A 15,229-nucleotide genomic window follows, 5' to 3' on the forward strand; every position below is an offset into this window, starting at 1 on the left:
TTCTATACGAAGCTGATTAAACCATGAATAACAAGAACTAGATTCATAAAACATATATTACAGTGAAGCTACGACCAACATTTTCAAACATTACCATTTTATATGAAATTCCAATAGAATATACACTGCTAATTGTACTGAAGCCTAATACTTGATTACTTGCTGTTTCGTCTTCTCAAATTGTGAGGGAACGAGGAGGGAGGGTAGTTATATACATGAATATGTGGGAGTTACCCAGCTTCGGCTCTGGCCGTGCTGTGGAGATGCTGTTGTGATTCATTGTTTCTGAACTAGGTAATGGGCGGCGACCAAGTATGGTCTTTCATCAACAAAGAGCCAAGATAAAAGGGAAAGCAAATAAGTATTGGATGGAAGAAGGGTCTGGGCATGCCTTGACTGACTACGACGGAAGAGGCTTTTGATAGAGAGCTTTCATAATTCACCACCGCTTCTCTCCAATGTCACGCCGAAGAATTAGTTACATAGGTGGAAGAGGAGAAATGTAAGGAGGTTGGCAAATTGGGATATCAAAGGTAAGTGATCAGCATTCTTGTTTGAGATTAGATTAAATAGAGTATAGCTGAATCATCACTCATACTTACTTGGAGGCGGTTAGTATATATCGGGTACCAGCATGAGAGCTTGGCATATACAACCCTACCTTCCCAGAACGGAAAAAGCAGGGAGTACGATAATTTGCTGCCAACTTCTGCAGAATTTATATAGTTGCCCCTTATTAAAAATATTGTTTCTCTCTTGTTTAAATGTTCGTTTCAATTCGACTTATGTACAATAATGCAAAAATATACCCGTATATACTTCTTTTCGAACTAATTAAAACATTAAGGTACTATGTGATATAGCCATATACTTTGATTTAATTTTTCTAGTCTTCTAATACATCAAGAATAACAGCTTATTTCATACATGGCTGTAAACGTGAAATAGGAATATATTCTTAGTTTTTACTGAATTATTCATATACAATTTTTTAATGAAAATCTTATAATTTATGAAGAAGTTTTGGATAGGTTTAATTGTATATATTTAGCATCTTTCTCTCGCACTATCTTGCAACTCTAATCTTGCCATATACAGCATTCGGAGCTTATTTACCAACAGTTGTCAGTTTGGTGCGTGGAGAGGAGGGTGTACATAGTCTTTGCAGTACGACAAAATGGTTAATTCCCAACCCACATATCGCAATCCATTTATTAGACCATGGATGATGAATTCAGGAGCAGCAGCATCTGCTGGAGGTGGAAATTTAGGACTTAAGGGAATTGTAGCAGGTAATATATTATGATTATTGAATGTTTACTATCTAGTGATTGTAACTGTATCAATATTATTATTATTAATATTATTTAATATTTTTCCATTAACAGTGATCCACTGCACATTTCATCTCTGTTTATGGTTATTCGATGCAAGATTTTGGTAATTGTTCTTATGACAGTTTTACACTGGTTCTGAATATAACTAATGCGTCAAGGTGGCGTTTTCATAGGTTGTTGAAAATCACATTTTATTATGATAACCGTTCTTATCACTGTCAGTTTCATTGTAGTAACCAAATTTATTTAGAAGCAGTTATCGTAATTGTCAGTTTTTCAGTTATGTCAAGAAAAATAAGTTAGTTTTTGTTTCCTCTTTGTTAACATGATTAGCAATTTGTCACACTGATTGTGGTTCCAGGTATGCCTGCTTGCCAATGCTGTATTGACAGAAATAATAGTTCGTACTGTTTAGAGATTCACTGTTTGGATACTCGTAGCCCCACAGTGGTTGGCAACAGTTTACAAGCTGTTGGATAGATTCCTCGAAGAAATTTTGGAATATTGTAATAGTGTGGAACAGGTTTTGAAGTTATGATCAGATGAGATTGAATTGTGTGACAATTTATTAAAACCATTCTTCAAATATGTGTCATGCATTGCCAGAATATGTCATGTAATTGTAAATGGCCATGTTAATATAATACAGAACTGTTGGCAAGTGTAACTCGGTAATACTTGAAGCACTGATCCACCGCTAGTTCACCCCACAAGTTGGTTCACCACCTAGACCTGTCTGCATGGCCTTGTGCAAGAGATTTGGAGTAACTGATTGACTAAGTGATATGTTGCAAAAGACATGAAAGTTCCCAGCAAATTGGCTCCAATTACTGAATGAGCCCATAAATCACTAGGTAAAGAGATTTTGTGTCACTGTCTGGAAAGAGTGAATGGGAGTCAATGTAGTATAATGTTTTCTGTATGGTGCTTACATCTTGAACAGTTGGTATCTGTCACCAAGCCAGTTCTCTGCTGGTAGTTTCAGCGCAGTCGGTTACCCTGAATATAGGCATGCCAGTGCGGCTTTTGCTTGTCTTCGGAGTTATTTATGTGCTTACTTGTTTTCAGGAGTAATTTGGTAGTCTATTGTGGAATGCCTATTTTATGATCTGAAAGAATGTGTTTCTATATGGATTGTGGAGCACTTGGATAGATTATTTTACAAGTATAAGTATGATCTTGCAAGTGTTATCTTCATGTTTCATTTGGTGTGCTTGTGTAATGTAATATGGAGGGTGAATGGGTTTGAGGACACAATGAGAACTGTGTTCATATCATTCTTATATAAAGTTCTATGGGAAAGATTTTTTATTTCTGAGTGTAGATGTTCTCTTGGTGTTGTTTTAGTGAAATTTATTTTTAATGTTCCATTTAGGATGTCCATTTTTTTCTTTGTTGTTGGATATTAAGCTGTGGATGCAGAATTAACTCAATAGAAAGGCTCACAGTGCCATATTAAAAACAAGTATTAAATGTCTCTCCAGGAGTAGCAGGAAAAAAACTCAATTTGAGATAAAAGTGAGAAAATTGTCAGGCAGAAACAGATACAGTATTTGAATAATGATATCACAAAAATGTTATACTGGATCCTTTGACAGTAGTGTGTTTGTGTGCATATATATATATATATATATATATATATATATATATATATATATATATATATATATATATATATATATATATAAAGAGAGAGAGGAGAGGTATGATGAAAAAAAATAATAATCTTTCACCCACTCATGAAGTAGTTGGATCAATACAGAACAAATTTTATATGAGATGTGGATTTTGTTTAGCATTAGGTGGGCATTAAGCCAGTGTTACTGAAGATTTCATAAGGAAATTAGCATTTGTATGGTTGCAAGTAGAGAACCATTGATTATGGTGGAAAGAAACTAGTCATTGTGCCTGGGATTTGATATATTGTACAGGGTTTAGTATATTCAGTTTTATGAATTTGACATTTTTGTACAGTTACCCCTTGTGGTGCCAGAGTAGATTGTTCTTATGACCATCCTTACTGTGCAAGGTGAAAGGATAACAAAACATTGGTTTTGTTGGTGTCATAAAGTAGGTTTACTCTTTTACAATAACGTGCTGAAACTGTGACCATTGCCAGTGACCTGGAGTAAGAGGGGAGATCGTTTCCCAGTCTACAAAATGCATCACCAAAGTGAAAGTTTGAAAGGTTGAGAAGAAGCCTGGCCCAAATGTGCAGACAAGTTAACAGTTATAGCAGATGGAATTTCCATCCTTGTTGCATAACAATATCATGGGAGCTCTCATTTTTTTTTTCTTTTCTTTTTCTACATCACTTTATAAACTGAAAGGTTTTCTGTCACCATACCATAAACTAGTGTTGATTGACACTTCCTGGCTCACGGACACTCAGACTTGGGACCCTGAAAAAATAACTAGTAAATTCAATCTGACTCCAGAAGGTTACCAATGTTAACCAAGTGTATACCTAGAAGGCCTGGGTCAACCTGCACTGGGCATCACATTGTAGAAATGAGAATCCCCTCAGTTTGAGATCCTGGTTTCAACCGAATAAAGTCACTAGCATCTGCTAGACTGCAGAGGTAAATGAGACGACTTTAGCCAATGATGGATGTGGTCTCAGGAATGAGATATACACTCGGACTGGCTTTAAGATTTGTGCTCAGAAGTAATGATAAATGTTTCCATCAGAACAGATTAAAAAAAAATTGATAAGTAATGAATGTTGTATCCTAGTGTAACAATCCCTGCTCTTCCCCTGTTTCCATCACTAGCTTCAACCGTTGCAGTTCACAGATCAATATTGTAACATTGGTTTAGTGCCAATGCAGAGCTGTCAGCAGGTAAGATAAACAAGTAAGATAATTATGATGATAATGATAAGCAGGAGTGAGGAAAATATCAGTAGGTTTTGTTGTGTCATGGCCATTTTTATTATTTAGCCGAGGGGCGTCCCGATCTTGAACAGAATCCTGTTAGATTAGTCAGGTTGGAATCGGTTCACGCCACTTCATTTGTATAATTGTCCTGTTTGTACCAGAATAAATTATCTAAAGTACGCCACCGTGTTGGAAGGGTTGATGCATGATCCCAAGGTCATTGCAGTACATGAATGCCCTTGGTTTGACCAGGGTTTGTACCCCGTGAACTTCGGGTGTTCCGGATCCGCCCGGAACGCAAGAGGATAGGAGCATTCGATAGTCCCAGGTGTGTCGAGTTGCGTGTTGCAGACATTTTTACCGGTGTCGTTACTATCAGGAAGTCTTGACCCACAAAATGACGATCCTATCGCCGAGATTGCCTTCATATCCCGATCTTTGTTTGTCCTTTGGTTAAGTAAGGCTAGGTGTTGCCATATATTGGCTGCAAATTCACAGAGTAATGCCACACGGATGGCAATACTGATCAACCGCGTAATGTTTACCTAGCAATGGCAGTTGTAATGAACGATACTCTCATATTAGTTTATCGACTGTTTATTTCTTTGTTTATTTATTTGTATATTATTTTATTTCTGTGACTAATGTAAACACTAACGACGTATGAGTTGAAGTCACAAGCGCATCCTAAAACCGTCGATTTGATTTAAACCTTGTCGCTGCCGAAAGGGCGCGCCACGGAAATTAACGAAATGGTCTGTTGGTAACACGAATAAAACAAGCGGTACCCGCTACGGAAGTGGCATAAATCCTCCGGGAAGCCAATAAATCTCAGAAAACTTATAATTCATAAGGAGTGAAGACCACTGGCAGCATTTGGCAGCTAATTGTTGTTGTCGTTGTTGTTGTTGCTGTTGCTCCCCCCGTATGAAAATATTGCTGCGCGTTTTATGCAGTCAATATTTTATGGCCTTAAGTGACATTCCCACGGACCATGTCACTCAGCATTCTTTTACGAATGAAGACTTATCACAAAATAAATAATGCTGACCACTGTTAAAGTGTGCTATTCCTCTGTTCTGTTACGCTATCCTATCTTTGACACTTCCGTGACAACGTCTTTTTTGTACTATATTGTTCCCAAGAATGGAAGCGCTGGTTATTTCGGACAAAATACTGGTATGCAGATTTCTTGGCAACAGAGGTTCGCCAACTTTCCCAAGTTTTAATCTCCGCTTCTATCTCCGTTGAAATTAGGGTGTTCATGACGTGACAACATTGATATCCCGCCTTGTAACCATTACTCGGGACAGCCACATCGATTCAGTCTAGAACCAGGGGTGGGGGTAGGGGGCTTCGACCGCTTGGAAGAGGGAGTGAAGCTTTTCGTTTAAAGAAGGAAGTATTGAAAGGTCTTAGTTACTCCTTGTAATGCGGCCAATTCCTCAGACAGAAGCAATCAAGGCTGAAGACATCGTGGAGGGAGGTGGAGAGGCTTAGGGCCTGCTGTGGCTGATTGGCCCTGACGCCTTTGTCTGGTGGCAGCGATGGTGGGGGGGGAGGGGTTTGTGCCACCTCATCTCCCGTTACCTTCCCTCCACTCCAGCCTCTCTCTCTCTCTCTCTCTCTCTCTCTTTTTTTTTTTTTTTTTACTGGCAAGTTTATCGTTAAAACTCTTTGGTCCTTGGGCTTCCATGCCCTTAAGTTCAATGATAGAATGATAGAAGTCACTGTATATTGTATCACTTGCATTGAAGGTTATACCGATAAATCCATTGAGTGCCCAATGACGATTTATCCTTTACTCAATGTTACTCATTTCCGTGGCACTGCATCGTTAATGAAGTTTAATTAAACCAATTAACCCCTTTTGTGCTAATTAACCTCGATTAACCCCTTTTGTGCTCGATGGTTCTTTATCTTTAATTAAGCCTGCTGATGCCAGGCGATAACACACATGACACATCCTGAAACCAATTTCAAGTAACCGCGTGCATTGACATCCTTTCTATAAATATTGATATAATTAAATGTATATGAATATTCTGGCTGCTCTAGCTTAAAGCCATTATGTACAAGAAAGGATGGGGGTGTTCAGAATATTTTTCGTTCATTTTCATTACATAATGAAGCTGGATACTGTATAATGGTAGTGATACATGATTGCATTTGACTGTTTAAGACGCCTAGTTGCCCTGGGTGACAACCAGTGATGCAGTAGTCGTTTGCAGATCAACGTAGCAATTAATGCGGCAAAGATCTTTTTCTTATTATTATTATTTTATGAGCTCAACAGAAACTGCCCCTGTTCCATCGTAACCGTCGCTTTGAGACGATGCAGATACGCTCTAGGACAGTGGTTCTCAACCTGGAGTTGGCGGAACTGTTTACAGAGGTACTTAGATGACTGGCGAAAGATGTCTTGAACATTTAAACCTGCAGAAAGAGAACATTGTACATTGTTTTTTAGGTTAACGCTTGACTGATGAATAAAGTCATTACGATTTGAACCATTTGATATCCATCGCGGTGCCATTGTACATTGAATTAGTCTTAATATAATACCATTCTATATTCTGTGTCAGGTTAATGGAGGTACGGGTCGATGGTCTGATGAGTCTCTGGGGTCGAGATGGCGTTCTCGTCTTGCTCACGGCTTTCTTATGCATAACGACAGCCCGCCCTCCCCTCCCCTGTTGCACTGCTGATACACCTCTGACCATACCACACACACCACTTGAATGCCCAATCCAGAGAGTGAAAAGATTCGTATATCTTTCGCTCTATCTAACCTAACGTGTATCTTCGTTGTGGCCAAGCAATACCTAAATATAACATAAACGTTTTAATGTTACTGACCCTCAGTGATAGATAACATATTAAGATTAAAACAGGGAGTTCGTTTGTCTGTTTGTTGAATACTGAAGACGTGCATCTTCCAAGAAACATTATATAATTGAGTCGTTTTGATATCCAAGCTTTTCTTTTTCTCTATCTTTTTCTTCGTCCACTCCACCTTCCTAGTTCAGCGAGGGTAGAGGAAGAAATTCTCTCGACTTGTTTCTGCAAGGAGATGTTGGTTCTCAGAATGGTCGAGACCCAAACAGACTAGCGAATGTTAACTGTCTCTGTTTGGGCAATCATGAGTTGCAACTTTTGTCACGAACTGCAGGGATGTGACACACATTCTGACACAAGGAAGGCACAGAATCATCTAGTTGGTTGTTGATGGTATATACAAATGTATGCAGATAGCACACGCTCATACTTCCACAACCACAGTTCCGAACAAGAACACTAACACACACACACACACACGTTCATATTAACTTGTGTGCATTCATAAGCACACTCGCACGCAGTAAAACAGGTTATACAATACGAATGTGCACAGCAGCGTGACAGTTTACAAGGATAGAAGCGCTGGTAAACTACAGTCCCTAACAACAACAACACAACGGTGATTAGCAGGGCCGGCGCTCCGCTATGCTGTCAAACCATACCACTGCGCAGAGCGCAGTCCTATGAGGTCAGACCAAAATGTTAAAAAAAAAAAAAATGTAAGTGGTGAAGACAACTGATCATGGTGTTGAAAAAAATTAATTGTTTAATCAAAATCTAGTGTTGTGTAATTATTTAATCAAAACTTGTTGGCCTGAGGGTAGTTTGGGTTCATCGTAGTAACCTGGTCTGGGGCGCTGAATACCCGGGACAAGCGCTTCATTGTGGCACTGACCCTGAGGATTAAGTGAAAGTGCCGGCCTGATGTCGCCAGTTTTTATCTCTAGCTATGGGTACACACACACGCACACACACACACACACACACACACACACACACAAAGTTCAACTTTATCTTATCCGGAAGGGTAATGGTTGTCGATCACGACTTTAGCACGTGATCCAAGACTGTTTCACTCATTGGGTTCGTGGCTCGCTCGTGGCGTGGAAGTTTCCACCACGTAATTCCGTTACTGTTTCCCATTGAGCAATGGGGTGGATGTGAGGTGTGTGTAAGGTCACGGCATTGGCTATAAATCAGACAGCATGTGCTTTGAAAGTCATTTGGGAGACTAATAGCTTCGATCACGAATTCGTCACACACGATATTAGAAGTGCATATTTGTGGTTATAAATGTGAAGAAACCTGTTTTGCAACGGGGATAAGTGAAAGTGCTAGAGCACAGACCAGAGGACGAGGAAGTGGCCATCTCTCTGGTTTTTATCCCTAGCTATGGACGCACGCGCGCGCACACACACACACACACACACACACACACACACACACACACACACACACACACACACACACACATATGCTAGGTTGGAGTGTAAGAGGCACGATCCCACAATGTTGATCTTTCCTAGATATTACATTCACACACGCACGGACAAATGCTATCCATTCCACAATAGTTTGATGAACACACTCGCATACTTCGAGTGATATACGTGAGTTCGAGAAGAGTCCTCCGGCCGGCGGGCCATCACGGAGTGCCCCTCTCAAGAACTCGGCGAGTTCTGCCCTTCTGCACGACTTGCGATATCGTCCACTTTTGACCTGAACGGGTCAACCTGAGGTTTGACCTTTTTTCTGATGGACCGTAGATAACTGCCGTTTCAGTGCTTGTGGATAGTCTCGCACCACTGAAGTATTCTGTGTGGAAAGTTGTTATATTTCTGAGCTCCTGCAGCCTTGTGTATGATGGTACTGAAGTGGTCCAATTCTTCCCCATATTTACTGAATTCCCATTGCAGCCATGGCCTGTGGGGTCTGAGTATGTTGAGCTTAATTTTTGTGAAGTTTGGGACTTTGTTTCTTAAGACTGCCTACAAATATATTAACCCATGTCTCAGTCTCTTTTCTTTTTCCAAGGGAATTAAATTCAACAACTCTAATCTTTCAGAAGGATTGCAGATCTCTCACTTTTTTTCTGAAGTTCTTCAAGCACAAACCATAGTTGGATTCCATGACTGAGCAGCAGTAGTAGCCTAGATTTGGTAAAACTAAAAATTTTACAGAATTCTCAGACATACATATTTCAGAATATCCTGGTCCTTCAGTCGTTCGACTAACGTTTCACAACCCTGTCAAAGTCTTTACATAAATGTAATGTTAGACCTACAGAACGGTAACTTACAGATTTACTTTCTTATTTCCTACTTTGTGAATTGGAACAACAGGAACTGTTTTCATTGATTCAGGAATAAAGCCGTTCTTGGTGCGAGCCTGCCAGAAGTAGTTTTGATAGTAATAGTCATGGTTTGGTTCATTTCTTGAGCAGAGCTGATGGCAAATCATCTAACCATATATATATATATATATATATATATATATATATATATATATATATATATATATGCTGGTTTAGTTCCCCAACTGGAATGGCAGTTTTCATGTCTTTGGTTCCTCTCCTTCGTCCAGATCCATTATAACGAAATCACGACCCTGTCAAAAACGTCATGGTGCTGTGCAATGCACGAACCTTGGGTGCATGGAGGTAGGGAAGGAGGGAACCACATGATCTTGGGCATGGTGGGATGTGGGTCATGTTCTGTGGTTGGTCACTGGAGTACCTTCGGGAAGTTAGGTCAAGGATGGTGCTAATGTTCTTCATTGGGTTTTGTGAAGAGAGATACAGTCGGTCCTGAGTGGTAGATACACTTGGTCTTGTTGCCTACTGGCGGTGTGTAAATCATTTGTAGAATAGTTAAGTGTCAAAATGTAGAGACCCTTACTAAATATCGGGTCGCAAGACTTGCAGACCTGACCTTCCATCTAATTGTCGGCACCAGGAAAAACTCAATCCATCTTTTTGCTTTGGTTATGGAACAACTGCAGAATCCACTTTTTTCATTAGCAAGTCAAGGTCAAGTCTTGTGCTTTGGTCCGAACGTGGCCAGTGACGTGTCCTCCCGACATGACGTCATGTCGCTCTGGGTTTTGGGGAGACGGTGGATGCTGTTATATGCAGGATCCATTCTCGGAAATGAGAATAATTTTCTTCATTAATGTAGATATTAAATGTATGGAAATGGGAATGGTGAAGTAGGTGTACGCTTTAAGTATTGCATAAATATTTGGAAAGTATGGGTCGGAAAATCTGGGCATGTTGCCGTCTCGATCGAACTGGGCAGTGAGTGTTCTGAAGGAAAACCTTTACATCGATGCGTAGTTTTGTTGATTATGACTTTTACTTTTTGACACTTATAATATGCATACCATTTTATAGTTATACATATACATGCCATTATTGATTTTTCTTTTATTATTATAATTATAATTTCATCATTTTTTTTGTAGTTTGCAAAATAAACTTGTGTATATATACATACACACACACACACACACACACATATATATATATATATATATATATATATATATATATATATATATATATATATATATATAAATGAGCAATTGATGTAGAAATTGTCCTACCATTTTCCATCTATCTATCTATCTCTCCTCTTCCTCTCCCTCCCTCCCTCCCTCCCGCTCTTCCCCCGTTCCCTTCCTCCCTCCCCATCTTTTCATTTTCCCCAGTGACCATGTCTGTCCCAGCACTTCGTTCTTTCCCTCCCTCCCTCCCTTCTCACCTCTGCCCCCCCCCCCACCTTTCTTTCCTTCTTTCCTTCCATCTCAATGAAATCCCAGCCCGCATGACCCAAGTCGAGGACGACTTTTCTTGCGTGAGAACGAGCTCCAATGGAGGGTGACACTCCCTCCCCCCTCCCCCCTCGCAGGAAGACCCAGTCTAGACGAATAGACTCAACCAGACACCTGGAGGAGGTCAACAGAACTAAGTGTAGGCGTGTATGTATACCCCCCCCCCCTATTTCGGGTATGTGTGTCTGTGTGCTGTGATATACATGTGGGTCAACTGGGAGGAGTATTGATTAACCTTTTGTCTGATTCTCCTCCTCCTCCTCCTCTTCCCCCTCTTCCTCTTATTTTTCCTCCTCCTTTTCCTCCTCTTCCTCTTCTTCCTCCTCTTCCTCTTCTTCCTCCTCTTCCTCCTCTTACTCTTCTCCCTTCTCTTCCTCTTCTTCCTCTCCCTCCTCTTCTTCTTCCTCTTCTTCCTCTTTCTCCTCTTCCTCCTCCTGTGCAGGTTGCATTGGTTGCTCGTGTTGGGTTCCTGCAAGGTTGTGGAAGGGAGGTGCAGAAAATGTGGGCAATTCTCACTACAGCCCCTGATGGATTAGTTAGCCAACCCCGCTCCTACATGCCTTAGGGCGCCCCCCCCCATGTCCCTCCCGCTACCCTTCCCCCCTTGGCGCATGAAATCGCCTGTCCTTAGCCAGACTCAAATGTATAAAGTGCATCGCCTTGCTGAAGGGGTGGGCACACCCATAAGACGCCCTTCATAGAGGGAAAATGTAGACATCTTCGCTATGGTGACGCACTTTATGGATTTTATTCTGGTGAAGAAGCTCTTCCATCCTACCGAAGGAGCGAGTACCTTCAGGGTAGAAGGGGGGAGGGGGGTCTCGATCACTGACGACCCTCTTCAGACAGGAGAGCACTCGAAAGCTGCATGGGAACGCACTGAAGAGGGGGGTGGGGGTGAGGGTTGCATTAGAAACTAATTAAATCACCTGACGGCAACCAGAATAAAATAAAAAATGTCCGAAACGTCTTCCGAAAGGGTTATCGTTACTTTAGGGGTGTCACAAGTAAGACATTTGGGTCCCAATGTCGAAAGGGATAAACGTATCAAGTTTGTATATTTTATAGACTTTAAAAAAAGTACCTTTGGGAAAGGAGGAGAGTACCAGAATCTGTTCCTCAGCTGGATAGAATCGCCAGTGCCACAATTTCAGAAGGATCTGAAGTAACGCTCTCTTTGAGGCGTTTCTTGGCACCGCCTCTGGCTGATTGAAATCGCTTGGCGCCAGAAAGAGGTGTCATCGGTAGGGGTCGCCTCCTTTGTCAAGTATAATCGTGAGGATCAACGTCTTTATATTGTGGTGTTGTGTTGAGAGCGTGTGGTGCATGTTAATGGGTGTGCACCAGTAGGGTTATGCCATCCGACGGCGAGGCTGAAGTTTGTAACCGGAGAGGTGCTTGGAACTTCACGAAGTGTGTCGCCTGAAGGAGTGGTGGTCGATGTTGCAGCTCGTTATCTCTTTCAGTGCAGTGATTCATCACACACACAAACACACATCACACACAAACACACGCACACAAGTACACACGGGCACGTTCAGATTGACGGCTCGGTAAGCGTCAGTTGAGAGAGGACGGTTGCTTCATTCAAAGGATCAATTGAGAGAGGACCAGAGCTTCATTCAGCGCCACTGTAACAGGGAAAGACCTCGGGCAAGTGAGCTCCTAATGTGGTTTGCACCTCCGCCAGTGGCTTAGTTTGTTGCTGCACGGAGCACCTGTGAACGAAACAAGTGTTGGGTGAAGGAACGGAGAAAGAATGACAGAAAGAACAAGGACGGGAACGAGGTACTAGAGGAGGAGGTCTCATCCTTGAAGTGTCCTGCGCACGAGTGGTTGGTATCAAATGGAGGAGGAGCATCACCACCATCATACCGACTGACCTCCCCTCCACATCCTAATCACCATCTGCTCTCAGCTGGTTCGTCCTTCCCTCTCCCCCACCTCTGTCCTCACCTCTAGCCCTTCCTCCGGGAGGGCTCAGACTAATGGTTGGCAACCCGCATAGCTACAAGAGCCATTTTTTTTAAAGTTTAACTAATTAAAATATTGTGCTGTCGAAGCCGCAATGCATGAATATAAGTTCGGATTAGGAGAGACATTTCTACAAATCATAATAATTTATTTTTCGAAGATGAATGAATACACACACACACGCACACACACACACACACACACACACACACACACACTTTAAAATAATTACTGGTCACCTGCACCACAGAAGTTCCATTCAGGTGCCCAGAGGGAAACCTTTACGTGCAGCAAGATGGGGTAGCGATGGGATCACCGTTAGGTGTCCTCTTCGCTGAAGCCTTCATGTCTGCGGTAGAAAGATCAGCCTTCCAGGACGGAGAGTTAAAACCACATATTTACTGTAGATATGTAGATGACATCTTTGTCAGCACCCATTCTGTTGAATTGTTAGAAAATATACGGTGCCGACTTCAGGAAATTTCAGGCTTAACTTTTTCCACTGAAATGAACAACAATGGTCTACTCCCCTTCCTGGATGTGCTGGTCGATTCTACTTCCGACAACTTCATTACTAGTGTATATAGAAAACCCACCAACTTGGATAAGTGCATGAATGGTAAGAGCGAGTGCACAGACAACTACAAAAAAGGTGTCATTAGAGCATATATAAAAAGAGCCATTTCAGTATGTTCCTCATGGCAAGCTTTACACAGTGAACTCCAACACCTGAGACAGATGCTCACAAATAATGGGTATTCTAACACTAACTCCATTAACATTTACTACAGAAACACCTTCACTAGTAATTATAAGAAAGATGAAAAAGTAATCAGGGACATCATTTATAAAAATTGCCTTCCTACAAATGAGAACAACAAAATCAGAGTTCTCATATATTATAAAAACCCAAAAACTTCCTCCCTGATCATGACAAACAATTTGTCTAAGCGATCGGACTTCACATCTAAAACTAATGTAGTATATGAATATAAATGTTCTACAGGAAATTGTAATTTCCTCCCCCATTCTTACATTGGTTTTACTATATGTAAAGTCAGCCGTCGCCTAACTTTCCACCTACAAGAGGGGGCAATCAAAGAACATCATAGGAGTTCCCATAACGCTGCACTCGGGAGAGATGATTTGATCAACAACAACAAAATTATTGGATCAAGCAATGACCCTAGGAGACTACAACTACTCGAAGCCTTTCACATTAAGGACAAAAATCCGGTCATTAACATTCAATGCAATGTAATCTCCTCTATTCCTTTATTTAGAAATAAAAATCCCCCCTCTCCCTCTACCCCTTCTCTCTCTCTCCCTCCACCTCCTCCCCCACCCTCGGTGACCGCACCCACCTAACCCTCCCCCCAACCCCCCCTTACCCTTGACCTCTGAGGTCCTTATTGTCTGTTCCTGATCTTAGGTATATATACTTCTGTCATCCCCAGCTCTCTCACACCCTTCCTTCTCTTTAAATACGTAAGTCTCCGTATTTATTTTGATAAAATTGTCACCTTTATTATTACTGTTACCATGTAATTTTTGTTATTTCAGTTGTGTCTTGATATTGTCTAGTACCTTTATTGTCACCATGTAATATTTGTTATTTCAGTTATATCTTGTTATTGTCTAGTACCTTTACTGTTACCATGTAATTTTTGTTATTTCAGTAATATCTTGATAATGTCTTATTTAAGACGAAACGTTGATATCAAATAAGAACAAATGGAAGAATATAGAGACCTAGTTTCAATCCACCCAGTCAATGGAAAATCTCTTATCAGGAAAATCGAGAATACGAAGAAAAGACTGAACAACTACAACAATGCTGTCGTTTTTAACTCCACGTGTATTACTGAGAACCTGCTCCCCCCCTTTACTAATATATATATATATATATATATATATATATATATATATATATATATATATATATATATATATATAATTTTGCCTGGAATGATTGAAAAATACAGTGCACGACGTCTTCGTTTTGCTGGAATGATTATTTTTGTAAGAAGCTTCTGGAACCACACAAGTGGCCTGAAAGAGCACCAGTTTGCCGACCACTAGCTTAGACCAACTATTCCGTATGCATTCCCTTGGAAGAGTTTCTTCTGTACGTGACTGGAAAACACAAATGGACTGGCAGTGCTTGCTTTTGACGTCGCTCGTGGGACGCCTGTTGTAGGTCTCGCTTTCTCTCTGGCAGATTCTTTCAGGATCGTCAGGTGTCAGTGGATCTGTCCGGAGTGTATGATGGAGTATGTTCGGTGATGAGTCTTCAAGTGCTTGTTCTGAGATCTGGATGTGTATATGCTTTTGTACTGATGTGTGTCCTGGTGGTAGGTTGTAGAT

At 41.0% G+C, this 15,229-nt stretch overlaps 1 protein-coding gene across 1 annotated transcript in view; it reads left to right on the forward strand.

Moving 5' to 3' along the window:
- The first annotated feature begins 1,122 nt into the window (after window positions 1–1,122).
- The window catches only part of sea (mitochondrial citrate transporter scheggia), a 40,490-nt gene continuing 26,383 nt past the window's right edge, over window positions 1,123–15,229 (forward strand). The window contains exon 1 of the mRNA XM_076192483.1: window positions 1,123–1,292. Within this exon, the coding sequence (XP_076048598.1) occupies window positions 1,178–1,292 (115 nt within the window). The 5' untranslated portion in view covers window positions 1,123–1,177. The remainder of the gene's footprint in view (window positions 1,293–15,229) is intronic.

This window comes from Oratosquilla oratoria, chromosome 11, assembly GCF_046742065.1.
Source record: "Oratosquilla oratoria isolate Oo_2021 chromosome 11, ASM4674206v1, whole genome shotgun sequence".
NCBI classification, from domain to species: Eukaryota; Metazoa; Arthropoda; class Malacostraca; order Stomatopoda; family Squillidae; genus Oratosquilla; species Oratosquilla oratoria.